Here is a 27,425-nt window from a genome sequence, read left to right as displayed (position 1 = left end):
TTACTCAGCAGCCTTAGGCGCTGAGTCTCCCCCCGCAGACAGTGCTCCCACCCATTCAGTGTGTCACCCCAAAGGGCCCTCACCTTTGGTCCTGGAGGCCCAGGTAAGCCCTGTGGAAGCAAGAGCAAGGTGAGTGGAGATGGGCTCTGCAGGGAGACATTGCAGGTTAGGCATGTGCGCAGTGGAGGCCGGGCCAGGGGAGGGCCCGAGCAGCGATAATGAGTTCTGGATGTGCTAGGGAGCAGGTCTAGAAGATCCTGGACCGGTATCTGAAACCTGCCGAGGGCACACGGGGACGACAGGCTCGAGGGCCTCTTTGGTGCCATGTGGGCACCGTGGGCATCTCTGCTGGGCCCGCCCACTGGAAAATAGGCATCCTGCTAATTTGACAGTGTGGTTTGGTCCAGGTCTCCGCCCACCCGCCTCCTAATTGGGACCCCTCCCTGGGAAGCCGACCTTGCCCAACAGAGCCTTGGTTTTGCCTTTCTTTGGCCCTGTCAGCCTCCTGAAGAGCCTTCTGTCTCCTTCTGCCCCAGGGCGCTGTGACCACGGCAGTCAGCTGTGGGGAGGTGGTGTGGGCCCAGGGCCTGCGGGAGCCCAAGGGAGAGGCGAAGGAAGGCTGTGGCTCCACTGTGGTCTGGGGCATAGGTGTGGGCGGCAAACGTGGGCTGAAGAAAACCAAGATGCCCAAATCTGGTCTGTTTCAATTGGTTTCAAAACATGCTTCCTGGTTTTTCTTCTTTATAAACAACCTAACAAAGAAAACCATCTGGCTTGGGTCCAGTGAGTAGAAACCCAATACGTTTGGGGGGGCAGGGGGGTAGGGGTCCTCAAAGAAGTGGATTTTGAGTACTTTGTTGGTTTTCTTGGCTGGGTTGGGTTCAGGTCCCTAAATTTCACTTCTTTTCAGGTTTTCCATTTTCCCATCTCCAAACCCATAGAAGTGAGACTAATATTTCTCCCCGGGGTTCAAAACAGAAATATTTAAAATCTATTGTGGAGGTCAAGCTGGGTGGGAGAGCTGGCAAGCTAGGTTTCCACGTTGCTGAGGTGCCAAGCTGGGTGCCCTGGGCGGCCAGGGCTGTTGCCCGGCATTGGTAGCAACCTCAGCTACACCGGACCTCGGCATCGGTGGCAAGAGCAGCTGGGGGGCCCAGGTTTGTGGCCGAGTGACCTGGAAAGTAGCTGCTGTCATCGAGGACTATTTGGCAGGGACATCGCTGACCTAGCAATTCCCCACCTCTGGGAATCTGTTGCAGCGAAAGAATCAGAGATGCACACACACATTTATGGTCAAGGCTATATATTACAGAAGGAACTCATTAACTATTTGTAAATAGGCCCAGCAGCAGCCCTAAGATCCACATCACGGGGGACTTCGGCCGTAGGAAAGGGAGTGGTTTATGATATTAAGTAAAAAACATAAGAGGACACAAACCGTTATATTATTCAGCATACTTGCGGACCTGGAAAATGCGTGAGTGCCGCTATGTCTAAGGAGAAAAATGGAAGGGCCCTCCGAAATGTTAATAACGGAGAACTCTATGCATGGGGCAAAATAGACGCTTTAAAACACTTTGTCCATCTTCGAAATTTTTCTCCATGAATGTATGATGCTTTTGTCATAAGAAGGATAAAGGTTTCTTTCAATCATGTGAATAAACCATGTTGAACAGATGTTGCCTTTAACCCCGTCCCTTCAGAAACATATGGCCTTAGTCTTCGCTCGAAGACTGAGAGGACCCATTTTCCGCAAAGAAGTCCAGGTTATTCTGCCCTGGTTCTCTGTTGCATTAAATAGGCCAGGAGAGCGGGGTCTTGACCAAGGCTTGGAAACCTTGGTGGCTTGACCTACTGCCTGAGCGTGGTCTGGTCTGGAGGGGGCACCTGTTGACCTCCCTTGGCTACAGCAGCGATCCAATCCTCAGGCTTGATTCAGGGTCCCCCTGGCTTACCAGACATCCAGATTGGCTGGAAGGCGGCCCAGGGGTGCAAAACCCACATACAGCAGCAAAGGCATATTCATTAGGGTGCCGGGTGGTCAGATGGCCCTTAGCTACCTTCTTCAGAACCCACTGCCCCCAACTCAGGTTTTTCTAAGCCCAGGGGTCAGGGGACAGCCTTCAAAGGTGGCCCTGGGAACTTTCTTTCCAAGCTGGTCTCTGCCGAGGCTGGGAAAGGGGCAACCTCTTAGTGATTTCCTGCCTGGAAGGCAATGACTGGAATTGAGGCCTGGCCCCAGGAGCTGGGTTTTCAGAACCAGAGTTCAACAGTTGAGCTGGGCAGGGATGGGTAGCTTCTTGAGTGACCCGCCTACGTCCAATGGCCTTGCCAAGGTGTTTCTGCCTGTTAGGTGGGGACCCAGATTCTTGTCAGTTATGCAAAGTTGGGATGCTTCCAGAGAATTCTTGGGACAAACCTTGGGAGAGGAGGTGGTAGAGAGAGGAAGGAGATACTTACGGGTGGCCCCATGGGCCCTGGCAGTCCCGGGGGCCCCAGGGGTCCGCTTGGTCCAGGGGGGCCTGGTGGCCCCGGTGGTCCTTGGATACCGGCCTGGCCCTGTTCGCCCTGAGATTGGTGGAAATGAGAGTTAGAGGGAGACCCTCAGGGCTGGGGAACAGCTCCCGCCCCAGTGCCATGCACCCGGTGAGGGCCCTATCGTGGGCTCTGGTGGGAAGGCGGTGGGGCGTGACGGTGATGATGCCGTGGTGGTGACTGCATGCAGGGACCAGTGGCAGCAAGGAGACGGCCAAGACATTCGGCTCCCAAGAGGAGGGGTCCAGAGAGGATCTGCCACACGAGCGGCTGGCCCCCCGAGCAGGAGCCCTGCCGGGACCAGAGGCAGAGGACTGAGCGAGAAGACCCCACCTGACCTCGAGCATATTTCCGGCCTGGTCAGATGGCCGGGGTCCAGCCCAGGTGGTCCTCAGCCTGGCCTGCCTCGGCTCCTCCCTCCGTGTGAACGGTCACATCCTCTCTCTACACCCACCCGCCGGGCATCGAAGGAGAGCAGTACATTCCTGCTTCCGTTTCCTGCTGCAGGATTTTGCTGTCTGATTGTCTGACTCGGACGGTCAAAGGAGGGCCTTAGGTCACAGGCCGCAGAAGTTGGTGTGGCTCACTAAACAACTGGGTAAGTGATTTTATGTAAAACATTTGGGCTGGGGGCTTCTGATGGCACAGGGAGAGCCCTGTCCCTCGAGGCCCACATTCCTGCGGGTGATCACGGACCGAGCCCGGGGTCCAGGTGGCCTGGGTTTCCCTTCCCCCATCCTTTCTGCGTGAGGCCTGCTTCTGTCACCTACATGATCTGTGCCTGGCTTCACAGGACAATTGAGCTGGCAACCCTGAACTTGGTTGAGTTTTGAAACCGTAAAGTGCTTTATGCCTGTATGGGTCTCGGTTAGTGTTCTTTTGCCCCACCCCTACTCCTCAGTCAGCTGCTCTGAGCCCAGCCTTTGTCACCCACCGTCCCTGTGCCCAGGGTGGACCGAGGGCCCAGGGAGCTAGGGGTGGCATCGGGTCCCCCTCAGGAGGAGGAGAGAGCCTGGCCATGTGACCCAGAATCATGGGACTGGGGGCCAAGCCGAATCATCCTAGATCTAGACCGATGCTGTCATATTATTTTCTAAGCGACCTCCCCACGGACCATCTTGGCCCAGCTCCTGTGAGAGGGAGCCCATCCCTGCAGATGGCCGGGCAGGCGTGCGAGAGCTCCAGGCTGGGATGCAGGGGGACACAGGCGGCCGGAGGTGCGGCTTCAGTGTGCTCTCGGCAATTCCCACAGGAGGAAATGATGGGTACGGGTGGGGGCGTCCAGCTTCAGAAGGAGGACTGTGGGATCCTAGCAGCACCTGCTTCAACCTCCCTTGGCCGGGATGTGCTGGCGCAGATGACCCGGGGTTTTGTCCTGCTGCCCGCTCTGAGAAGCCGCTGGAGGGCGCGGAACGTCCATGGTGGAGGAGGCAGGGGCAGCGATGGGTCACAAGTCGCGTTTTGCAGAAGAGAAAACGGGCTCGGAGAAGTGGAACTCCCTGACGGAGGCCACGTGGAGAATTCAGTGGGGAGCCAGGACCCAAACTTGGAACTCCGGACTATTCTTATTCATTCCAAATAAGCATCCCCCCCCCCGAAAAAACGACTCACTGTCCAACTTTCTGCACTTTGGAAGTGACCTCCAACGCCATCTGCTAAGCACATCGTATTTCATACAGTGTCCTCTGTCAGCAGATGTTAGACCCAACGTTTAAGCCTCTTACAGAGCCTGTAAAATCAATACTGGTTTATCGATAGGAAATGGACAAGCCTTTCTATGTCCCATGAGGGCCGACAGCATAAAAATCTTATTCTCCGGGCAAAACCTGCGGCAGGCAGAGGAGAGGCCCCCGTTCTTCCCTCCCTACTCCGGAAACCAGGTCAGGGCAGCACAGAAAGTTCTGGCTCACCCGCGCCCTGCTCTTGAAAAGGGAGGCAGTAACACGCAGTGGCCTGGATCGAAGCCTGGGCCCCTCTCAATTTCTTCATCTGTAAGATGGGGATGACGATGACGGCACCCGCCCTGGCGGGTGACTGGTGTGACATTACACGAGCTAATCCGTGTGGCATTCTTACAGCAGTGCCTGGGGCCTGGCAAGGGCTCAGCCTACAGCAGCTAAAGCAACAGAGGCCAGGAGGTGGCTCTCGGGGGTTGAGGCGAATGGCCATTCTGACAGCAAGACAGCTCTTCTGGAATGGGGTCTGACATTGGGGTGCGGGGGGGGGTGACAGAGGGGTGGGCCTGGTGCCTCTCTGAGCGGCCGGGGGGCCCCCTGAAGAGTCACGCTTGGAGTAAGCCTTGGGAGCACATGGAGACTCTCGAGGATTTGGCCGCTGTAATGGGATATGTGGGCTCGGGTGGCACATGCATCACGTGTCCCTCTGTATTTTTAGTTGTCAATTGGAGTGAGTTTTCAGCCTCGTGCAGCCAGGTGCCTCAACACGCTGGCCTCTGGGCTCGTGACTCCTGAATATGGCCAGATGGTGGCTCCAGGCCCTGCCGTCAGGCTTTCAGGGAGCATCTCAGAGCCCTGCCACGTCCAGCAGGCCCACGGCCTTGGGGGTAGCTCCTGCCCAGCGTGAGGAAGGCCAGGGGCATCAGCGGCAGCCGCGGGCTGCCTGGCCTGGAATCAAGCTGCAATGCTTCTGCCTGGATCCCTGGCTCTGTGGTCTCTTGTTTTCCGTTCTTGGTCACCTGGTCCTCTCCCAGCCGCCTTGGGTTCACAAGGCAGGAAGAAGGAAGCAGTTGCTCATAGCCATTACACCTGTTGGTCGTGGGCCACATCCCCCCTCCAAATTCCCTCACTCCTCAGACTCAGGTTACAAGCGATCCGGCGCTAAGTGATCCATTTCTAAATATAAAGGGTGTGGGTCCAACTGAGCGAGCCGGGAGGGTGGGGTCTGAAGACCCGGTTGCCGGGCTCCCATTCTGCCACTTGCTGTTTGCGTGACCTTGGGCACAAATTTACTTCTCAGAGCCTCGATTGAATCATAGCACTGAAACAATGCGAGGAGCAATGCCGAGTGCTTTGCACACACAATACCCCCGCGCAGTAGGAACTGCTATTATCCTCGCTTTACAAATGAACACCTGAGGCACAGAAAGGTTAAGCAATTTGCCCCAAAGCCCACAGCTAATGAGAGTCCGAGAAGCTGGGTGCTCTGTAAGTTACTGGCTGCTTGACCTTGGGCAACTAACTTACTATCTCCGAACCGTGACTTCCTCATAATAATAATAACAATAGTAATAGTAATAAATAGGGATGATCATGCCTAAGTCATAAAACTGCCGAAAGAAGTAAATGAAGTCACATCTGTACAACGCACAGGCCCAGTGGTGGCTGTCGCTGGTGACTGTTATGAGGAACAGAGGTGTGTGACAGTTGTGGATCTCCTGGGCTTGGGTGTTGTGTATTTCTGCATCCATGACATTCGTGGGTCCGTCTTTGTCTAATCGAATGTAACTGAAGTAGAGTGAGGTTCTGGCTTAGTCCATCGTCCCCGCTGGCCCGTCGGGGCCGGGAGACCCGCCAAGCCCCTGGGGAAGCCACTCGTGGTCTCGACAAAGGGAAGGTGTCTACCTGGAAGGTCCGCCTTTTTATGACTGGGGGTGGAGCCAGTCGCACTGAATTGAGGAGAGGCAGCAGCTGAGGAGAAAGATGAGTTGGAAGGCCAGAGGGCAAAGGCCAAAGATCGCAGATGTTCAGAAGGATGCCGAATGTCGCCAGGAAGGCAGGGTGGCCAAGTGGGAGGGGAGGAGAGGAAGAGAGAAGAGTGATTAGTGAGCATGAGGCACAGTGAGGGAAGGTGTGGACGGGGCCCTCTCGCGGCTCGTGGGGTGCAGCACCGAGCTTGCCCTTGGATGGCACAGCATCCCCGAAGGGCAGCGGCCCTCGGGGGTTTGGCCAGCAGCACCCCCGGCCCGGGAGAGTGGGCCTCTTCGGCTGGGCCGTAGAGGCCTCGTGACACACAGCCCACCATTGCACTGCTGTCCCTTCCTGTCCCTGGGGGTGGATCGGGGCTGTCTGGCCAAGGGTGGAGCACACAGAGGCTCCGGTGGGGAGCCACGGGACTGGCTACATTGGTACTCGAAGCCAAGCTGGTCTGTGGCAACCTCTGGGTCGAACGAGAAGGGCTGGTGTCAGCAAATCTGGGGAGGACGGTCAGGGGCCGTGCCAAGTTGGGCTCCCAGGGGCTGAGCCGACCGAGGGTGTGGCTGGTGTGGGCGCAGGCTAAGTGCTACTGAGGTCTCCCCCCCCCGCCCCCCCCCCGCCCCGGGGGCCGGTGGGTTTGGAAAATAAAGGCTGGGCAAAGATGTCTCCAGCATGTTCAACCGCTTTTGGGGGGAGGCAACTCTCCATCACATTATCTGATGTGATTTTCATTTCTGGAAATTCTCGTTGCATTCCGTCTCCCTACCAATCAAAACTGAGCACCCCATGGCTTCAGGAAGTGGTCAGAACCTGTGTGACAGCAAAGATGGCACATAATTGACCTCTCGTTTCTGAAGGCATTTTCACTCACATGAAGCCCCCGGGATGAGTGTTAAGAAGTGGGGGCTCCCTGGGCTGAGAAGGGGAGCCCAGCTGTGGCCCTTCTAGGTCACTGCTGCCTGGAGGGACTGCGGCCGCCCCGAGAGCCCAGCCACCTCCCACTGTGGGGTCTGGGGACGTGCAATGTTGGGCTCTGCGTCCAGGGAGCCTCTCAGCAGAGAGGGGCCCAGAGTCCTTCCAGAATCCACAAACCTTCAGGGTAATGATCTGACTGGAGCGCAGAGACGAAAAAGTGCCGCTTGGGTGCTCCTGGTATGGGAGGGGACCGAGGTGGCAGAGACAGGGTGATAGGGGCGTGAGGGCTGAGGTCCACACACACCAGGGGCCCTGCTCCCCGCCCCAGGGCACTCCACCCCTCCCCTCCCTACCCTTCCCCTCCCTCCCTCCCTGGGATGCTGCAGGCTGGAACCGGGGCAGGGACCAGCCCAGGTCCCCCATTATCTTGTGGGCCTGGAGGCCTGCCACCCCACCATGCCTGCAAACCCCTCGGAGAACCACCAGAGCACTCTCCCTAGATGCCCCCTGCTTTCCTGCCCACGTCCAGATAAACTTCCAGCTGCCTCCCCCTGTCCGTCAGCTGAGCCCCCAACCAAATCCACTCTCCTCCCGGCCTGACTTGTGCCCTACACTGCCATCGTCATTGGCTTGCTGCACTCCGTGGCCAAGGTGCTTCTGGAGCCTTCTATGACTGCTCTCTCCCTCTTCTTGTCTTCGGTTGAGGGGCAGAGAGCCCTCCCCCACCTCCACCCCCACACGTTCACTAAGGAAACACTGCCAAAGCGTCTGCTGCCCTGTTGTCTTTGGTGCTGGGGGATGCTGTCTTTCTTTCGGGTAACATAACAATCCTGTGAGCCCATCGTTTCAAATAAACACAGCTGACTTTCTATTATTGTATCAGGATCAGGCTGGCCGGAACACCAGGGCCCCCACGTCCCTGGAGATCATGCCGCTGACGGGCTAGTTCTGTCTGTGCTGCTACCGGCCTGTGCCCCCTGCCCGGGCCCGGCCCAGCTGCCCATGTTGTGGACCCCCTCCCAGGCCCAGGAACCCAGGGGTCAGAGTCCGGGTGGCTGACCACTGCTAGTGAGGCCCTTCCAGTGGCCTTCTGGAGCCAGACGGACTCCGAGCCTGACTTGTGCTTGTCTGCAGTCCCTCAGTCCCCTTGCCCCGTGGGGCTGGGCAGCCAGGGAAGCCACACTGTGTGTGTGTGTGTGTGTGTGTGTGTGTGTGTGTGTGTGTGTGTTTCTGGGCACCATAAGGCCCAGGGCACAGGGATGGGCACCTAAAGATGCTAGCCCTCCCGACTCCTACCGCTGGGATCCGAGAGTGGCGTTTTTCTGGCCCCAGCTCACCGGGGCCCTCGATGGAGGGCACACGTCTCTGCCCTCCCTGTCCCAAGAATGACCCCCTGCCATCAGTGCACCCATTTGAAGCTTCCTAATGGGCTGCAGCAGGCTTTGGGCTCTGTATTCAGGGGCAGAGCAAGGAAAAGGAAGGAGCTGGGGCGTGGGGGGGAGATTGGGAGACCCTCCCAGCTCAGAAATCCCCACCCTGCTCGGAGAGGGCCTCCTCTGTTCCTAAGGAGGCACAGCGGAGATTTTATCCTTGAATCGATGCGGCCAGCTCCCAGTTGTCTCCCACCACTGAGGTTGGGGTCATCTGAAATAATGACTAACCCAAAAGTCCCTCTGATTCAGCCCGGGCGGGCCGCCAGACACACGCACTCAGCCACACACACATGCACACTTGCACAAGCTGCACAGCCTCACGGAGGAGGTGATGTGCGGAGGAGACGCAGGGCTGGACGCCCGGAGTTCCAGACACAAACATGCCGGAAGGCTGGCAGGCCCTCCAGCACAGGGACAAACATACAAAGACACACCCGGGTGGGGGGGGGGGTAGAACATGGGCGCTGGAGACCAGCTCTGCACAAACACACCGCTGACCCCTGGGCGCCTTCCTGGGGGCCAGCCATCCCCACGGCCACCGCGCGGGCTGCTGAGTGTTCCCCAACCTCTGTAGGTGCTGGGGGCCCAAGGAGGTGAGGCTGAGCAGGGGGCTGTGCCCCAGGGAGGCTCAGTTTTAGGGGTTCACTTACCCGATGTGGGTACTCTCCACACTGACCCTGGGGAAGGGAGAGAAGAGGCTGGCATTAGGCACTTTTAGGGGGAATCGTGCCCTCAGGGGTCCCCCCCACATGCTCATCGCCCACCGGCCCTGCTCTGTTCCTGGACCAACTCCCTCCCTCGCCCCTGGCTGGCAGCAGAGAAGAAGCCCCAAGGGCCTGCCTGGCTCTGGCCCCACGGACCCCAGGCAGGATTCCGCTGCCATATCCCACGTGCCACGACCGCACTCCGGAGTTATGCTCCTTGCCTGGCTGCAGGTATCTTCCAGAAAGGTCGATGCTCTGGGTGCGTCCCCCCAGTGGCCCCTGAGCAGGAGCCCGTGGATGGGAACTCCAGACACCAAGAGGGCTGGGGGCCATGGGGCCCTCGGAGATGCCTTCTCTGAGGTGGGGGTGCCAGGCTCCTGTGCCATTCGCCTGAGGCAAGCCCAGCAGAGCCTCCAGCAGAAACGTAAGGAGGTGGAGAATGTGGGCAGCCAGGAAGGGAGCCAAGCCAGTTTGCAAACTGACACCTCAAAATCCTAGAGCTCACGGCGGCGCATCAGGAAGCACTTGGGGGTGGCGGGCGGGCGGGCAGGGGAGTCTGAGAAAGGCCGGGCTCCGGGCCACCCCTCCCACCGAGGAAACACCTCCCAAAGGCAGCTTCTCTCTTCTCTCTCACACACCGCAGCATCCCCGGGGATGCCCCCGTTCTGCTAACATTTGAAAATAGCCGCTCTGGACTGCTTTCTAACATGGGGGGCGGGGGCGCTGTTTCCTGAGACGAAAGTTCTGGAAAATTTCCATCAGGCTTACCTTTTCTCCTTTTTGTCCTTGAGGTCCCTAGGAAGAGACGGAAACGACAGAGTTAGAAAGTGAAGCTGAGGCCACGGGGGCCCGAAGCCTCCCCGCTGGGGGCCCTTAGGGCCAGGTACTAACCGGCTGTCCTCGGGGACCCATCAGGCCCTGCGGGGAGGAAACACACACAGGTCAGTGGGTGCCCAGAGGGTGGGCGGGTTCAGGGATGCGGGCCTGGGTGGGGATCGAGCTAGGACCCGGGGCCCCCAGGTGGGTTTTGGGATGCAGGGGCCTGAAGGCTGGGCTCCACCGCCCATGGCCTGGTCTTCCTGTGCCCGAGATGGTGGTGCGGTCTCTACACCAAGCGTCGGCTTCTCGGTCCCTCAGCGGGTGTGACTAGGCGTGCCTTGTCCCCCGCGTGCGGCCACGATGAACAGACGCCATCCCTCAGGCGTTGCGCCATCACCGTCTCACGGGCCGGCTGGGAAGGAGGCCGCTTTTACACGCCGGGTGGTATTCTGCCATGTGGGCTGCCCGGCCCCACGCATGCCCATCTCCTCATGGAGCCAAAGAGTAGAGGTGGAAAGCCTCTTAGGAGACACCGGCACATTCTATCTTCCGCCCACCACTGCCTCAGCATGAAACCCATGGAGCCAGAAGGGCTTCTGGGTACGTGTGGGGGGCCGGGGCAGCGCTGTGGACACGGGGGGCTTTGGAGAAACGTTTGCTGAGAGACAGGAAGCAGGATGTTGGCATCTTAAGCCACGTTCCGGGCCCCTCAGAGGAACGTAAGGGGCCTTGGGGCTCCTCCTGGGGTGTCTTGTCAAGTTTGCACGGCTGAAAAAGAAGCCTGGGTTCAGGGTGGACCCTTGGTCCTTGAGGAGGACACAGGGTTCAGCTGGTTGTCTCACGAGCTGGCCTGAGGCTGGTGTTGGAGAGCCCGCACGACCGGCATGGAGGTTAAAAGGGAGGACAGGCACATCATGCTTTGAGGACCCGCTCTGAGGCAGGCTTTTAGCATGCCGCACCCACGCTGGCCCACGAAGAAGGTGCTCATGTCAGCTCCGCCTCCCAGATGAGGTGACGGAGACAAGGTCCTACGGCTCAGTGAGTGGGGGCACTGGGACAAGAGCCGGGTTTGCTGACGGCAAAGGTCCAGCTGTTTCTACTCTGCCACACTCTTTGAACTGGGCTGGGTCTCAGAAGGCAGGGCTTCTAGACTTGGCTAGAGCCACAGCAGTGCCCCAGGCCCTGGGGCCCTGAGGTCCCTTCCAGCCACCATCCTGAGGGCCTGTGAGGATCCACCTGCTGAACCGGTCTCTTTGGGGCTTAAAGAACTCAGGGCCCCCTGGGATGGGTCCACGTGGGGGAGAGGAGCATCTCTGGCCCCTGACTTGTCGACTGGACCAACCGCCAAACTGGGAAATTCCCAGGAGGTTCATGGGAGGGGACAAGTGGCCTCGGGACAATCCATGTGGCATCTAGCCCACGCGGTTGACCAAGTGTTCAGAATGAGGCCAGCAAAATGCGACGCATCCGGCAGGGAAGCAGACTGCAGGTGGCCGGGCCACTCCCTCTCACGACAGAGACAGGCATATGACGAAGGGGAGGGCCGGGGGCCGAGGAAAGTAACACCAAGGTTGGGGACCGCAGAAACTTGGAGCATCCGGTCCAGATATCCCAGACGGTGGCCCGTGGGACAACAGTGGTCCCGGAGGTATCGTGTTGATGTTTTATTTCAATTAGCTGCTAACAGTTAAGAGCAAGGAAAATACAACACAAACCTGGATTTCAAGTCTCTCTAAATATTTCAAGGTCCAACAACAGATGGCACCGATGAAATCTAGCTGGACAGCAGCTGCCCCTTTAAGACAGGTCGTGGGTGATGTGCTAAAGGCTCTTGTCACACCTCCCCTGTGCCAGGCACTGTTGTGAGCACTGGGTGTGAATGAGCTCCTCCCACCCTGACGGGCGGCCCTGAGCAGTGGGATAAGACGTGAATTCAGAGTCCTGGCTCTCCTTAATGGCACGCGTGGGATCCCTGATCCTGTCTACACCTTACATTAGGTTCTCGGAGCTACTGTGGGGTGGCCGGGGCAGGGGTGATCCCCTTTTGAGGTGGGGACACAGGCTAAGCACATGAGAGTGAGCCCCTATCCCCCCCCCCCCCCCCCCCATATGGGATACCTAGCCGAGGGGAAACCATCTGGGGACGGAGGTGAGCGGGAGACAGACAGATGATAAGCAGGCCAAGATAATTACACTAGACAGTGTGTTGAATTAGTAGCTCAGGATCCCTGGGCCAAGCCAAACAGAAGCTTAATGGCTCTGTGGTCTGGCCGATTTTGATGGATGACTAAGACCCAGGCAGGGGGTCTATCACACCGATGTGGCTCATGGGAGATGGGACCGCCTCACCTTTCCGCCTCCCCCCAAGTTACTTCTGACCCCCAAACAGACAAGGGAGACTCATGGTGGTTAAGGGGGGGAGGCAGAGGGATGGCAGAGGAAGAGCCCCATAGAAGGGTTCCTTTCCTTCAAGACCGAAGGCCCTGTCAGCAGAAAGGAGGTGTGGTGGACAGGTACGATCTCACCCCATGGGTCTCAATCCTAGCCCTCTTATTTAGAAGCTAGGTGGCCTTAGGCAATACGCTCAACCACTCTGTGCCTCGATCTCCCCTTCTGTAGAGTGGGGATAATAAGCTTTTATGAGGATTACAAAACAGTGCCTAGCTGACCATCATTACCACTTCTGGGTTGCCACGGACTATGTTATGGTAGCATCCAGGCCAGTAGGAAGGGGAAGAAGGTGGCAGGGAGAGGGTTGAGGGAATAAGCACCCCGAACTCCTGGCATCTAAGCCCCTACGCCTCTAGAACAATGGCAGCATGGAAGTGTATTCCTGCCACGGTCTCCATTGCCTCATGCATGTGCACAGCACGCTTGGAACGGGCAGGCGGAGGGGGTGGGGGGGACAACAAGAAATGCACCTGAAGGGGAGGTGGCTGTGACGGACAGGAAAGCTGGTTGGGCCCCTGGATTTCAATGCCAGCCCTTCCATCCACAGCCTCCAGGGCCTCACTGTTCTATTTCCAGTTCTGTGGCTATTTTAAGGACTTGCCTCCCTCAGGGCCTTTGCACATGCTGTTCTCCCATGTCCAGGGTGCTCCTTCCCATTCCTTTTTCTCTTAGTTAAACCGCCATCCCTCAGGCCCTGGTTCAAGTCTTTCTCGGAAGGTCTCAATGATCCTCAGCCTGGGTGAGATGTTGTTACACCAAGGATTCTCAGAGTCGCTGGCACTGCCTTTTTGTAGTACCGATTGCCAAGGCAATTTGTTAATGACTCGAGTGATTATTTAAGCGTATGCTCCCCCGCTAGACTGTGAGCTACAGCATGGCAAGCACTGTGTCTTTCTTACTCCTGTCTATATCCCCGGCAGCTGGCGCCGTGCCCAGCATAGTGCAGACACTCGACAAGAAGTGTTAAAGGAAGGCAGGAGGCAGGGAGATAGGGAAGGAGACAGGAAACTAAGGGGGGAGAGAGGCAATGAAATGCGGAGGGAAGGAGTTAGAGAATTGGGTTTGGACCCTCTTTTGGATGCTCCCCGGCTGTGTGACTTGAGGCCAGTTACTTAGGCTATCTGAGCTTCCGTTTCTACAGCCGTCACGGAGCTCCTAGTAGGATCTGCAGCACAGGGTTATAGTGACGATAAATGAGATAACACACGCATCGCGCTTAGCCCTGTGCCCACCACGTAGAAAACCGTCAATTAACGTTAGCTGGGTCGGAGGGAGCTGAGTTTTCAAGGGTCCTGTGCGTTGTAGGAGAGACTGGGGCAAAGGACAGGTCTCCCTACCCACCCCCGGAGCTATGCACCTCTTCCGGCGGGCAGGGTTCTGGCCTCCCGTGCCCTGGGCGCACCCCAGTTGTGAGTGGAGAGTGTTTTCACGTCTGCGCTTGGAGCAAGACACGCACCAGAGCCGGGCTGGACGGGGAGGCGGGGAGCCTGCACGTTCCGGCCGGTGGCAGGAGGGTTGCTCCCAAAGTAGAGGTGACCACCCCGCGAAGCTGGAACGGATCCCAGCCCCGGGCTGGCCCATCTGCTCTTAATGGCCCAGCAAAGTGGCCCCCTCCCCTGGAGTGGGCGGCCCCTGACAAGAAGAGACCTTTCCCTTCTGGAAGGAGTGGCCTGGGGGAGACTGTAGAGACGGGAAATTCCTTTAAAAGGCTCTGTAGAAGGCGGAAGGGACCCGGAAGCAGGTGCGGGTAACAGTCTGCTTCTCCGAGTCTGCTCTGTGCCCAACGGGGGCAGGAGCGCCCAGACTCCAGAGCCGGTTGCAGAGAAAGTGCCAGATGGGCTCCCCGCCCGCGTGAGTGAATGAATGCAAACTGAGCCCCGAGGCCGAGACCAGTGGCAGCTGGGGAGTTTGGGAGCACCAGCCTCTGCCCCCGTGGGACACTGGCGACCTCAGACTCTCTCTGGACCCCCCTTTCCTCATTTATCAGGTGGAGAAGCCCCCTGCCCAGCTCTCCCTGCTGCGTCGACGTCAGGACCTAGGGGATGCGTTGTGTACAGCTGGGGAGCCACCTGCCTGTCCCTGTGGGCCCCCTCTGCTGGGCGGTGCTTGGCTGGGGCCCATGAGGCCTGGGCTGACCCCCCACCCCTCAAGGGAAGGCAGGAAAGCTGGGGGTCTTACCATCTCTCCTTTGGGTCCGGGGTGGCCCTGGAAGGAGAAGAGTGTGAGTGCCAGGTACACGGCACCCCAGAAGCCCCCGGCCTGCCCCGCGGGGCTGCTCCCTCCGTCACCCACTGCTCATTTTGCACGTCCTTCCTCCTCACCTGTGTTCTCGCTCCCTTGAGCTGGCACCCCGTCCTGGACCCACTGGCTCAGACGTGGCCATTTGCCTGCCGCCTTTGCTGGGTCTCTTTACTTAGCAGAGGCCAGCCCCTCAAGAGCCCTGCCCCAGGCACATAGCCTGGGAAGCTTTGGGGGACACCAGTTCTGGGAGAGGAGACAGATGGCCACTAGACCCTTCGCTGTACTCAGCTCTGGCCTGCAGTGGGGGACTGACCAGGTGGGCGGCCAGGCCCTCATGTGGAGGATGCCAGCCGCTCGGGGGCGAGGGAGCGCGTGGGGCACTGGCTGCCTTCCCTTGTCGTCTCTGAGGGCATCAAAGGTGCCGAGCTCTCCCCCAGCTCATTCTTTCCCAAGAGTGGGAAAGGGTCTCTTTCTCCCCCACAAACATTTGGGTCTCGGGCCCACGTTGAAAGGATTGAAATGGACAGAGAGAGAGGAGCCGTGGACGGGGGTACGGAAACTTGGGTGTGTGGGGGGCTCAACCGGGATGGGAGACCCGAGGAGAAGGGGAGGGGCCTTGGGGAGCAGGTGCCCAGGCTCCATTTAGAGTCAGTGCCTTGAGCTCTCCACCCCTCTTCTCTCCCTGCCACCTCCTTGCCTCACTCCCTACTGCAGCCCCTTCCAAGGGCACCCCAGAATCACCAAATTCTAGGAGTGGCTCTTGCTCTGGATCTGAGAGCTCAGCTCGGTGGCTGTGCATGGGCTTCTGCCCAGGGGAGGCCCGCTGGGGCCAGGGGCACTTCATTCTAATGGCCCCTCCCCACCTCCCACTGGCAACAATTTCCCGCCCCAGGAACTTTCATTCTATCTGGAGCTCCTCCCATGGAGTTAGGGTCTTGCAGAAGGACTAAGGACCCCGAGAGGGTGCACTCACCGGTTTTCCATCTAGCCCGATGGGACCCTGAAAGAGGAAAGAGGCCAAATGTGAGGATAGCATCACAAGTCTTCTGCCAAAGAGGCAGCTCGGGGCAGTGGTTAAGGGCACAGGTTCTGGACTCCAAGTTAGAGCTCAAGAGTAGGCTCGGCGACTTACTGGTTTGGTGACCATGGGTAAGCTGAAGCCTCAATTTCTTATCCTAAAATGGGGATGAGACTAACAGAGTCTTCCATGAGGGCTCTTTGTGAGGAGTGAATGAAATGCCCCCTGTCCAATGCATGAGGGACAACCTGATGGGTGACAGTCGCCATTGCGATCACAGACCTCCTCTTTGCTCCGAGTGGAAAGTAAAATGTATGTTCCTAGAACGCCTGGGGCTGGCCAGCACCGGGGCCTGGGGAAAAGGAGAGCCAGCTCCCTCTTAGAGCCTATGGTAGACCCCTCGGGCAGGGGTCACAGGACATCCCCATGGCCACCACACAGCCTCCTGCAGGCGGATCTGCTCTCCACGCCAGGTCGGAGGTTGCTTCCCTGAGGCGCATCGTCTGTTCCACATTCCAGTGTCCTGCTGGGGCTCACCCAGCCTGTGACTTCACTCGCCTGTCCCTGTCCTGCCGTGTCTTCCTCTCCCTGCGATTTTCCCTGCACTCGGGGCCAAGCGCTAAGCTGCTCTCCTCGGCTGCTCTCCGTGAGAGGCTGCAGGAGAAGGTCCTTACTGACCAGGGTTGGAAGGTCAAGAGCAGCTTGAGGGCTGGCCCCACATGAAGTTGAACCCAGCCAGGCCCAAGGGTCACCGGGGACACAGCCAATCTCAGCCCTCCCTACTTACCGGAAATCCAGGAAAACCTCGAGTGCCCGGCTGACCCTGGAAAGAGCAGGAGAGGAGAGAAGATGGGAGCTAAACCAAGTCCCCTGGTTCACTTTCGCTCCCAGGGGGTCTGTGGTTTCCCTCCCACTGCTCTGGGGTCATCTGTGGGGGATGGACAAGGATGGAAATGAACACCAGAGAAGCCTCCTTCAGGGACGGGGGAGGGGGGGCAGCAGGGAAAAGGAGATGCCAGCACCCCTCGGGGTTTCCCGGGGGGGGGCTTCACTGCCTCCATGCTCTGGAACCCCGACATGGGAACAGGTGGCTGGAGAGCAAGGATGGCGGGGACCAGCCTGCAGCACCCCAAACTCCTGCTCTGTGATCTCCTGCGTCCTTTTTATTGACACAGTCATCACCCGTGGCCCCTTATGTGAGGTTGGTTTGGATATCAGCAGATATCAGAACTTAACCTTAGGAATGTGTATTTCCTGACCCACATGGGTCAGATTGCTGGCTTTTTTTATCCACCCTGGCTGGCAGGGCTCCCTGGTTGGGTAACCTCTGGGTCCCCCAATCTTTGTGCCCATTCACGCCCACTTTCCTGGAGGTGTTGGTGTTTGGGCTGGAGACTAGAACCGGCTGGTCACAGCCCGGTGGCTTGTGGCCAAGGCTCAGGACAGCGTGAGGCCACGCGGACCCAGGGGCTGAGGAGGGCTAAGCAGGAGGTCAAGGCTGGCGGTCTCTTCTCCTCACGTATCGTTCACAGCTGACCTCAGTCTCACCACCGGCCCCACTTTCCTTACTCTTTGCTCAGGCACACGCACCGCACCTTTCACACGGTTAGCCCTCAGCCTGGCATCGCCCTTTGACTGAGATGGCTACAACGTCCTCTCAAGCTCGGGCTTTGGAGCCTGGCAGACCGAGTTCTAGTCCTGCCTCCACCCGCGGCGGCTGTGTGACGAACCTCCTTGGACTTCCCTTTCCTCATTTGAGGGTGGGGAATCGCAGGATAACCTCACAGGGTCATTGAACTACATTCGATGACACTGGGAAAGCCGGCTGAAATGGTAGCTGTTTGTTGGACTGGATGGAACCTAGGAGCACCAGAATGAAGCAAGGTTGCTTTGACCCGGTACGCCTTCGGGTCAATGGAGGATGGTCCCTGCCGAGGGGGCGGTTTCAAAATCAGACCCCGTTCGGAGGCAGATTTCTCTGCATCCATCTGCCGTGAACCTGGAATATTCCAGGTTCCTGGAATTCTCCAGGCTGCTTGGAGAATTAATCTATGCATAAATTTATAATCCATAATTATAATATGATCCCAATCCCAGTGAACTGGGTTGTTGCTGGAAGCTGCTTCCTCGAAGCCACGGACAGCAGTGCCCGGAGGCCTCTGCTCAGGGGACACAGCTGAGTGGGATGGGGACCCTGCCATCAGGGTGGGAGCACCAGTCAAGTCGGGAGGGAGCCGCAGCATACGACAGGGTGGGACAGGCTTGTGGCAGGCAGCCAAAGGGCCGGAGCGAGGAGATGCCACTCATATGTATATCAGAGGGACCTGGGCTTCTCTCCTCTCAAGGATAAGTGATGCTAAGAATAGGCCTGAGGAGAAAACCCGGAAACTGTGTGGTGTGGCCTCTGGAACCTCCCAGCGTAAACTTTCAACTACTCTGAATGCTGAGAGGCCTGAGGACAAAGGTCAGGAGGAGAAGATTCCAAGAAACATCTTCAAGTCCCACTGGGGATAATGTTTACACGGTAGGGATAATCACATGTTTTGCTAATTGCAGAGCCGGTCCCGGGAGCAGGATGCCTCCCCCCCGACGCAGAGCCAAATCTGGGGCTCACCAAGGCTTTTTCAAGGATCTTGGGAAGAATGTTGTCACTGACCAAACGGAAACTGGGACTCTACTTCCTGGAGATGCTGGGCTGGCTAAGGCGCTCAGGGAGGCCTGGAACTGGGTTTTAATTTACGTCTCTTCAGTTTCAGGCTGGAGTCGGACGTCTCTTCCAGTGTTTAATGGCCGGTCATTTACTCGTGAACTGCCTATTTGTATTCCTTACCAGCAAGTTCCCCTAGCTGGTTTGTTTCCCATTGACCTGAGTACAGCTCTTTGTCAAGGACAGTAACTCTCTGAGAGTCATATGTGCTACAGATATTCCTTCCAACTTGGCATTTGTCTTTTTTACGCTGTGTTTCCTGCCAGATGGAAGTTTTACGTGTGTGTTGACAAACTTATCAATCTTTTCCTATGGCTTCTGGGGTTTCGTGTCATGTGTCCAAGGGCTTTCCTCAGTGCGGATGTAATAAATGTTTGCTCACGCTTTGTCCTTGTATTTTACGGTTTCATGTTTTATATCTAAGTATTTTATCCATTTGGTATTTATTCTGATCTAACAAGTGAGGTGGACATATGCAGCTCTTTCTTTCTTTTTTAAGCTTTTTTTTTTTTTTTTTTTGGCTTTACCTTGTGGTGAATGGCTTGTCCCCGCCTCATCTCCTGGACCATCTACTTTTCTCTTCCCATTGTGAAATGAAACCTTTACCACGGACTAAATTCCCAGATGCGTTTAGCTTTATTTCTGGCCTCCCCATTCTGTTCTATTTAACTGCTCTGTTTTTACAATACATTTGATATGCAATAAAACAGCCAGTCCCTTCCACCCCTAACTCCTGCACTCAAGTTTTTCAGTATTTTCCTGACATCCTTATGAAAGCTTATTTGTTGTTGTTGTTGAAAGCTTATTTTTTTATGAACGTTATTCTGTTGGACTCCCAACCCCATCAAAAGTTCACTGGGATTGGGATCATATTATAATTATGGATTATAAATTTATCCATAGATTAATTATGGATCAATACTATGTCCTTCCATATAAGAACAAGGGAAATACGTTTTATTTGCATTGTTCTCCAACATCTCTTCCCTTAATTCAGGGTCGGGGTAGAGAAGGAGCCAGGAGGATCCCGCTTTTTGGAAGTGGACCCCTGCAACCTGCAATTCATGCGGGGTAGACATACATAGACAGACAGAGGTTCTCTCTCCCTTCCCTTCTGTCTGAAATGGATCAGTCCTGTATCCACCCAGAGCCAGTCTCCCCCTCCAAGCATGTGCTGACTATCTTTCAAACAAGATCCTGCGTGGTCAATGTTTAATCGCTGGCTGAGGTGACAGAGAGTGGGAGAGGAGAGTCCTGCTTGGCTCAGTATTTGCCAATCTCTGTGGTGTAAATATACCTCCCACCACAGCTGATTTTAAGCTACCAACATGATGCCACTGAACATAGGGATCGGAGGGGGGTACATGACCTGTTCTTGTGAGCCAGTCGATGAGGCAGGCAAACATCTCCCCTTGGACGTTACAAGGACATCTCAAATTCATCCTGTTCCAATTAGACTCCTCTTCCCCGGCACAATGTGCTCCCCTCTCTGAAGAAAGGCACCATCATCCACTTGGTGACTCGGGGGTGGGGGGGGGAAGGGTCAGGGGAGCTTTTCAAACCGCCAATCTGATCAAGTTCATCCTCCGCTGAACGCAAACCAAGGGCTCTCCACTGCCCTCAGGACAAAGTCCTGACTCCCGAACACCCTATCCAGGTCCTTCACAACTGGGGTCCCGCTCCCCTTGCTAGCCTGACCCCTGCTTTGCTATGCAAAGAACTTTCCTGCTATCCCTCACCCGGTGGTTTATAAGAACCTCTCTTGCCTCAGCGGCTCCTCCCCAGCCTCATTACCTGGGAACCTCTGCTCAACCTTGATCACAGCTTGGTCATCCCCGCTTCTCGGTCTGCCCCCACCCCAAGGCAGGTGCCCCCCGCTGTCTGTATTATAATCACCATGGGGTTGCTGGTCTCTCTGCCAAGGGGCGAACAGGCTGTGGTCAGACTGTCATTGTCTACCCAGCACCTAGCCCCCAGTCAGTGCCTAACAACTTTTAATGGAATGAATAAACAAAGAAACACAACAGGTGTATCGACCCAGCATGGTGGGTCTCCTTGCGCCTGAGGGCTGGGCGTTCAAACGGCTCCTCCTGGACCCTGAAGGAAAGCTGGGGGGCTCGGGGAGGAGAGAGCTCCCCTTGAGATGGGGTGTGTTTCCTAGCCTGGCAGATGACCTGACCAGGGTCTACCGGGCCAGCCAATGTCCCGGCCTCCCCCTCAGTTCAATGGGGCGGCCATTCCAGCGTCTTGCCTCACTGGAATATGAACCATCCCTTTCCCAAGTGTCTGGATGGTTCCCCCTTTGCTCGGCCTATTTAGGAAGAGATCAAAAGAAGAGGCAGGTGGTCCCTGAGAGTGGCAAGGCTGGTTCTTGTTAGGAGCATTTATTCTGAGCCCTTTCTGGCTGTGCGGAAAGCCACATGTGCCCCATCATCCTTGGCCACAGAGGGTTTGCCCGCCTAACCTCCACCCCTGAATGACAAACATCCCTTTGTCTTCCCCTGTCCCCTGCTCTCCCCAGACCTGGGTGGCTTCCGGGTGGCGCTGAGGTGGTTTCCCCGGTCTCTAGTGAGGGCCCATCAGGGGAGACCACCGTCATCTGGGTGATGGTCACCCCCACAGACCAAAGTAGAAGGAAGCTGGGCTTGGTCAAGCCTCCAGGTACCATAAAACCTCTCCCACCACCAGCACTGCACCCACAGAGAGAACTTGTTCTTCTCCTTAAGGAAAATTTCCCTTTTAAACATTTTAAAATTTCCCTGGCCCAGGCCACGCTCTAGCACTGACCAGCCTCAGTCCCACTGAGGGACCTCAGGTGGGTTATGAAACCCTCAGTTTCCTTCTCTGTGAAACGGGCGGACAGGCCTGCCTCCCAGCTTTGTTGGGGAGGACTGGTAGAGGCCTGGGCGGGGGGGGGGGGGGGCTTTCAGCATAGGAGCTAGGATAGGACAGGTGCCCAGGAGACAGAAGTCATCACTGCTACCTGAATAGAGGGTCCTTTTCACCACTGGAGTCAAATGCAGTGCAGGGGGTGGGGTTCCTGACGAGGCCTAGGCACGGCTGGGCCAGAAGCCAGGGGAGCTGGGGCAGACTACCACCCCCGGGGCCTGTTCTCCAAAGTGGGGCCTCGTCAACGACTTCTAGAGAGCTCGTTGGCATGGTATCGCCAGAGAGGTGTTGGAGGGCTGGCACGGTAGACACGACGGAATCTGTGGTCAGACTAGGAGGCAGGCAGAGACTTCTCTGTGAGCTTCTCATCTTCTAGTGGCCCCCTGGCTGAGCACCACCTTCGCCAGGAGCAAGCGGGCTCAGGGCGTCCCTGCGGGGGCTCCTCTGAGACACACAGAAGCTCGTAGCCCAACGGTGCCGCGGCCACGTGAGCCCAGAAGCCCGGATGCCGGTGACCCCGCGGCCTGGGGGTCTGCTATGGCAGCGGGGGTGCAGAGTGCGGACTCGAAGCCGCGCGGCTCGGGCTGAGTGACCGAGCGTTCCTAGCGAACGGTCCTGGACAAGTCACACTGCCTCTCCGTGCCAGCCTGGCTTTTCTCACCTTTGAGATGGAGGTGCTAATAGCCCCTACCTGTGAGGTTCTCGTGAGGATTCGACGAGTCACTGTGCGGAAAGGTCTTAGAATACCGCCTGCCACAAGTTAAGGGCCAAGTGTGAGCCCTTAACACCATCGCTGGGGTCTGAGCCAGAAATCTTGCCTATGAGGCCACGTCTGTGCAGCCCAAGACCCTTCCGACTCTGTCTCCAGCGTAGACCCCCGAGTACCTGACCCCCAATCGCCAGCTCTGTCCTCTGGGCTCCCTCTGACTTGCTCCCGCTTCCAAGCGGCCCTGAATGGCCCCCCTCTCGGCTCCCAGCTCTCAACACAGCCCTCCCCCTTGGACATAACTTAGCAATGTGTTCTCTGACCCTTCTCCCTAGACTGTGGGTAGGAGAGACTCCTAGTTGCCATGGGCTCCCTCCGGCGAGGGCAGGGGCATAGGCAGGCTGGACCCCACCCATCCATGGGGCTAGCCTCAGACTCCCCGAGGCTAGTCCTCTGCTCCCCTCGGCTTCTCACTGGCAGGGCGGGGCAGGAAAAGTGCACGGCAGGGCGTGGGGATGGTGGCCTGGTCTATGGGGAAAACCCTGGGTGCCAAGGGTCTTGGGTTCTAATCCTGCCCCCGCCTCTGGGCCTCCCTAATCCTGGTCCCTCTCTGGGCCTCAGTTTCCCCTTCTGAGGAGGCTGTGTTAGACCTTCGCTGAGGTCCATTCTACCCTGACACTTGGTGATTGTGCTGAGGCTCTGCGGTTTGGGCCCTCCTTCCCGCAGTCCCAATATCTTCCCACATCATCACCCGTGTCCACTTTTGGTCCCTGAGGAAGCATCTGAGGGGAAGCCTCTGATTTTCCCAAGCCCCTGCGAAGGGGCAGAGGCTACCAAGAAGCAGGACCCGGCAGTCTGCCCGGCAGGGAGCCTTTGAGGACGAGTGGTAGGTTGAGCCTCTGCCAAGACCGGGAGCGGGTGCTTGGGGCAGTGAATCCGGATGCTGGGGATCTGCTCCCGAAGCTGCCAGAAACAAGGTCTGTCCCCTGGAAAGCTGGAGCGCCCCATCTGAGGAGGAGCGAGTACTTTCTCCCCCCCGCCTGTAAACAGCAGGGCCGCCTCACAGCTGCTGGTTTCCTGGCCAAAGGGTGGCCCCTGAGAACCCTCCTGCGGGGCTGTAATTTAGGGATATTTAGTCAGGCCCGGCCGGGTTGATCGCATTATGGGCGGTGGCCGCCAGGCCCGGAGGCACAGCCAGGATTTGCTCTCCCTCCAGAGCCCTTGTTATTAACTCGCCCGTCCCCCCACCCTGAAGAAGAGTAAAAACCACTTACAGGGGGGCCGCGGGGACCGATGATGGACATGCCGGCATCTCCTGGGGCCCCCTGTGGGAGAGAGAGAGAGAGGAGAGGGAGAGGGACAGGGGCAGAGGCAGGAGGGGGGGGGAGAGGCGGGCAACGGAGGAGGGAAAGAAAGGAGCTGGCAGGTGGGGAAGGGGAGCAGGGTGGGTGGGGGTGCCCAGGCAGGGGCCAGGAGGACAGAGGGTGTGGAGGGAGGCGGGGGATCAGAGGAGAGGAGACACAGGGTGCGTGGAGCATCCAGGAGGGAGTGAGAAGCAGGAGGAATAAAGGGGGAAGACAGGTTAGCGGTAGCATATGGGACCAGGGACAGAGAGCGGTGGGACCCCAGGCAGAAGAGAGAAGAAGGGATTCAGTGCAGGGATGAGCCACAGGTGGCATGGGGACCGGGAGGGCACACGGCTCTGCCACACCGCTCAGGCCCCAGAGGCCTCCCGCGTGCCCTGCTTGGCGCCCTCCAATCTGCCCAGCCCCACCCGAGTCTCAGAGCCCCCGTGGCCTTTTAAGCCCAGTGCAGCCCCCAAACGCCCATGTGGCACACACACCCCACAACTGGTGAACCCGGCTGCCCCGTGGACGGGGCAGCTGAGGACAGAGGTGGGGACGAGACACACACTTGCTGTGTGGGTCCCGTGGCCCTGAGCCTGCAGGTGGGAGCTGCCTCGGGCCTCCTAGTCCTGCTGTGAGAGTCACACAGAAGGGATGGTGGCCGCTGCTGGACGGGGAGCGCCAGGAGCCATCCGAGGGTGACTGGGCTGCCGGATGTCTACGCCTGTGTGTGTGCTCACGTGTGTGTGGTGGGGGCAGGGACGGGAGACAGAAAGATGAAGGTGCGTGGGACACAGATGGGGGTGAGAGGTGATGCCCTGCTGGGAGGAGGGCGGCTGCTGCTTCCCCCCAGGAACCGCCCCTTCCGGTGGAAGAGATGCCCAGGGCCCCCCTTCTGGGTCTTTGCTCTGCCAGAAAGGCAGAGGACGGCACAGCACAATAGTTAGGAAGCCCAGCGTTGGAGTCAGACACGCTGGCACTCCTCTCCAGCCCTGTCACTTTCTGCTGTGTGACCTGGGGCAAGCCCTAGCCCTTCTCTGGGCCTCAGTTTCCTTCTCTGTAAAGCGAACTGGTTGGATGTGCTGCTCTCTGACCCCCTCAGAATCCACCAGGGCTAATGCTCCAGGACGGTCTCTTGGGCTCCTGGCTTCCGAGGGGGCTCTACTCTACAACCCCGGGGGGGTCTCCCTCTGGGGCAGCACAAAGAATTTCTACGTGTGAGGGCACTAGGAGTGGGCTGGGGAGGGACTAGAACCAGCTGCGCCAAACAGCGATCGATCGGTGCTCCCCTCCCTCTGGGAAGGGTGAATACGAGGCCACAGGCAGCCTCGGTGGCTAGGGAGACGGGCTCAGCCCAGAAGCTGAGGCCTAAGCCGGGAGTCAGTGGCCTGGAAGCTGGGCCGGGAGAGTCTGTGAGAGCAGGGTGCTGCGGCCTGCATGCTGGGGGATGGGAAGGGCTGAGATGGGGGCCTCGGAAAGCACCCCCGGAAAGTCCAAGGGGAAGAGACTGGGGCGGAAGGATGGAGGGGAAAGTGAGGACTCACCTTCTCGCCTGGTTGGCCCTTTACTCCCTGGGGCAGCCACATGCAACACAGGGTGTAGGGAAGAGAGAGGCGGGGAGAGAAAAAAGAAAGGATAAGAGAGAGGCACACACACAAGAATCTGTGTTAACGGCACAACGACCAAACAAAAGAAATCACTGTGAAATAAGAAACAAAACAAAACACAGATGCTGACACGTGACAGGTTCCGCGTCCGACAGGCACAGCACCTGGATGGCTACTGCCTCACCCCCGGGCCCGGCCCCAGCCAGCCGTTCCGGATAACCGAGAGAAACAGTGGCCGGGGCCTTAAAATTAAGGCCCTCTCAGAGAGTGTGTGTGTGTGTGTGTGAGAGAGAGAGAGAGAGAGAGAGAGAGAGAAACCCACCTAGGTCAGAAAATCTGCCTGAGAAGCCATGTCCCCAGGGCCTGGGTCACTTGAGGTGGGGGAGAGGGGGTGGATAGGCAGGAGGCAGACTGCTGTGAGCCGGAGTTTAGTTGGTTTGAAGGTCCAACCGAGTACCAAGCACAAAGTTTTGCCAAGCTTAGACACACTGAGAGTCCTCAGGGCCGGCCAGGTAAGACGGTGGGAGGAGGAGGACAGACAGTAGGACATAAACATCAGGGTGGATGGGGGATGGGTCCGGGAGGCAGAGGAAACTGGGGAATCACCACGGGTCCCTGTAACCACAGTGACTGGCAGGTAGGCAGCTCCAATCCACTGAAGCCAGTGACGCCAGCTCTGTGGAACCCTGGGAGCAGCTCAAGCATTTCACACCCACTGGCCGCCCCCCGTCCTTATCAGGTGGCTCAGGTTAGGACGCCTGCTGGGCAGCCAAATGGGTCCACTGTCACATCTAAGTAGCACAAGTGGCAAGAAAGCCCCCAACTGGCTTGGAAAATAGCCTTGTGTAGAAAGAAGTGGGGAGACCTCCTGGGGCCCGCCCTTCTGCCCCCACCACGGAGGATCAGAACTAGGCTCGGATGGATACTTCCTGGGGGCATGTGTCCACAAGGGCCCAAGGAGGAGGGCAGAAGCAGGGCAGGACTTTGCGTTTTGCAGTCGCCCCCTGCAGGCTGGCAGGGGCACTCGGCGTAGAGACCCCTGAAACCTGCCTGTTAGGGGCGAGGATTGTGGCATCTGACAGTCAGCTTGGGTACAAACCCCAGCTCCTCCCCGATCCTGGGCAAACTGAGACTCAACATGCTTATCAATGGAACGGGTTCTTGCAGGGCTATGGTGGAGAACGTGCCGGGCCAGGCCCACGCACGGCGAGCTCCGGAGAAAGGCTGGCTGACTGTTCCTTCCCTGCCTCGGTGACAGCTCGGAGGGGGGAGGGGGGCAGGGTTTGGAGGTAGAGAACTGAAGCAGAGGGACAGGGCCGGGCGGGAGCTTGGGAAAGACACTTAACATCTGAGCCTTGATTTTCTCATCTGAAAAATGGGGGTGGAAATCGCACCTGCCTCAGGCAGCGCCTGTGGGGCCCGCTAATGCGGTGAGGCTCTCAGCACATCAACGCCCAGCACGCAGTGAGCGCTCTCGGGTGTTAGCTGTGATGTGGCCACCTTTTCTCTGAGCTCACACCAGGCACAAGTAGGCCACACCGAGGCCTAAGGCCAAGCCGGTGAGGAGGTGAGGTTACGAGGCAAGGCATGTGAGTGGCGCGGAAGGATGGCGTGGGGGTAGTCAGGGGACACGGGGGAGCCAGGGTGGACGTCGGGGCTGATGGCCGGTGGGGGAGTCGGGGGTAGACCGGGAGAGGAGCTTGGACACGTACGTTCTAGACTCGTTGGGTGGCGGTGAGGCCAGCATGTGGCCATCACTACGTTGGGCCGCCCGCGGTGCCTCAGCTGCCCTTCCTGGCCCCTAGAAGCCAGCAGGGACGGCCCTGGTGCTGGGACCGGCGGCCTAGTGCCGGCCTTCCCATTCCTCAGCTCCGTACCTTCCCTGCCGGACATTGTTGTTTCCCATTCTTCACCTAAGGGTTCAGCAGGAAACATTCAGCGTTTAACTCCCAGCTTCCCTGTGAGGATTTGGAGACACTGTCCCCGCCAGCTTCTAGTCTCTGTCTAGGGAAGGCGCCTCAGGAAGCCAGCTCCACAGCGGCTTCCGTGGGGCATCTCGGGCCGCGTTTCTCACCATTTTCTGCTGCTCTTGCTGGGGGGTGTGGAGCCTCTGGGGAGCCTCGAGGGTGGGGGTTGGCGTGGGTGGGAGTCCTCCTGATGTCAAGAGGGGCTTGGGCCTCATCCTGTCACCCAGGAGGCGATGGACCAAGAACTTGATCGCAATTGCACCAAGAACTTGGTGCAATTTCTTGGGTTTTTCCTTCGCAAGGAAAGGAAAGTCAGACTGTAAGGTCTGAAGGACTGGAATAAAACTTCTTCCCTTCTTCCCTGCTGTCCCTCTCTGAAGCAGGCCTGGGTAGGGGGAGACAGAGGCCTGACCCCCTCCTTGGGGCTGGGGACA

At 58.0% G+C, this 27,425-nt stretch overlaps 1 protein-coding gene across 23 annotated transcripts in view; it reads right to left on the bottom strand.

Moving 5' to 3' along the window:
- The window catches only part of COL13A1 (collagen type XIII alpha 1 chain), a 156,928-nt gene that overhangs the window by 60,054 nt on the left and 69,449 nt on the right, over positions 1–27,425 (bottom strand). For 15 of the 23 annotated variants that reach the window (XR_007145422.1, XR_007145421.1, XR_007145423.1 and 12 more), the window contains 11 exons: positions 24,962–24,988; positions 23,346–23,396; positions 16,557–16,592; positions 15,725–15,751; positions 14,689–14,715; positions 10,132–10,158; positions 10,009–10,035; positions 9,187–9,213; positions 6,117–6,182; positions 2,461–2,568; positions 84–110 (listed from right to left, as the gene is read on the bottom strand). Coding sequence is in view for 20 of the 23 variants with exons in the window: in XM_047825857.1 (XP_047681813.1) it covers positions 84–110; positions 2,461–2,568; positions 6,117–6,182; positions 9,187–9,213; positions 10,009–10,035; positions 10,132–10,158; positions 14,689–14,715; positions 15,725–15,751; positions 16,557–16,592; positions 23,346–23,396; positions 24,962–24,988 (450 nt within the window). In the remaining 3 variants the exon portion in view is untranslated. Of the gene's footprint in view, positions 1–83; positions 111–2,460; positions 2,569–6,116; positions 6,183–7,280; positions 7,338–9,186; positions 9,214–10,008; positions 10,036–10,131; positions 10,159–14,688; positions 14,716–15,724; positions 15,752–16,556; positions 16,593–23,345; positions 23,397–24,961; positions 24,989–27,425 lie in introns of all 23 variants that reach the window. The other 8 variants (XM_047825861.1, XM_047825872.1, XM_047825874.1 and 5 more) reach the window with 4 other exon arrangements.

Source organism: Prionailurus viverrinus, chromosome D2, assembly GCF_022837055.1.
Source record: "Prionailurus viverrinus isolate Anna chromosome D2, UM_Priviv_1.0, whole genome shotgun sequence".
Taxonomy (NCBI): domain Eukaryota; kingdom Metazoa; phylum Chordata; class Mammalia; order Carnivora; family Felidae; genus Prionailurus; species Prionailurus viverrinus.
The sequence above is the reverse complement of the archived record's forward strand: the minus strand, read 5'-3'. Positions and strand labels throughout refer to the sequence as shown.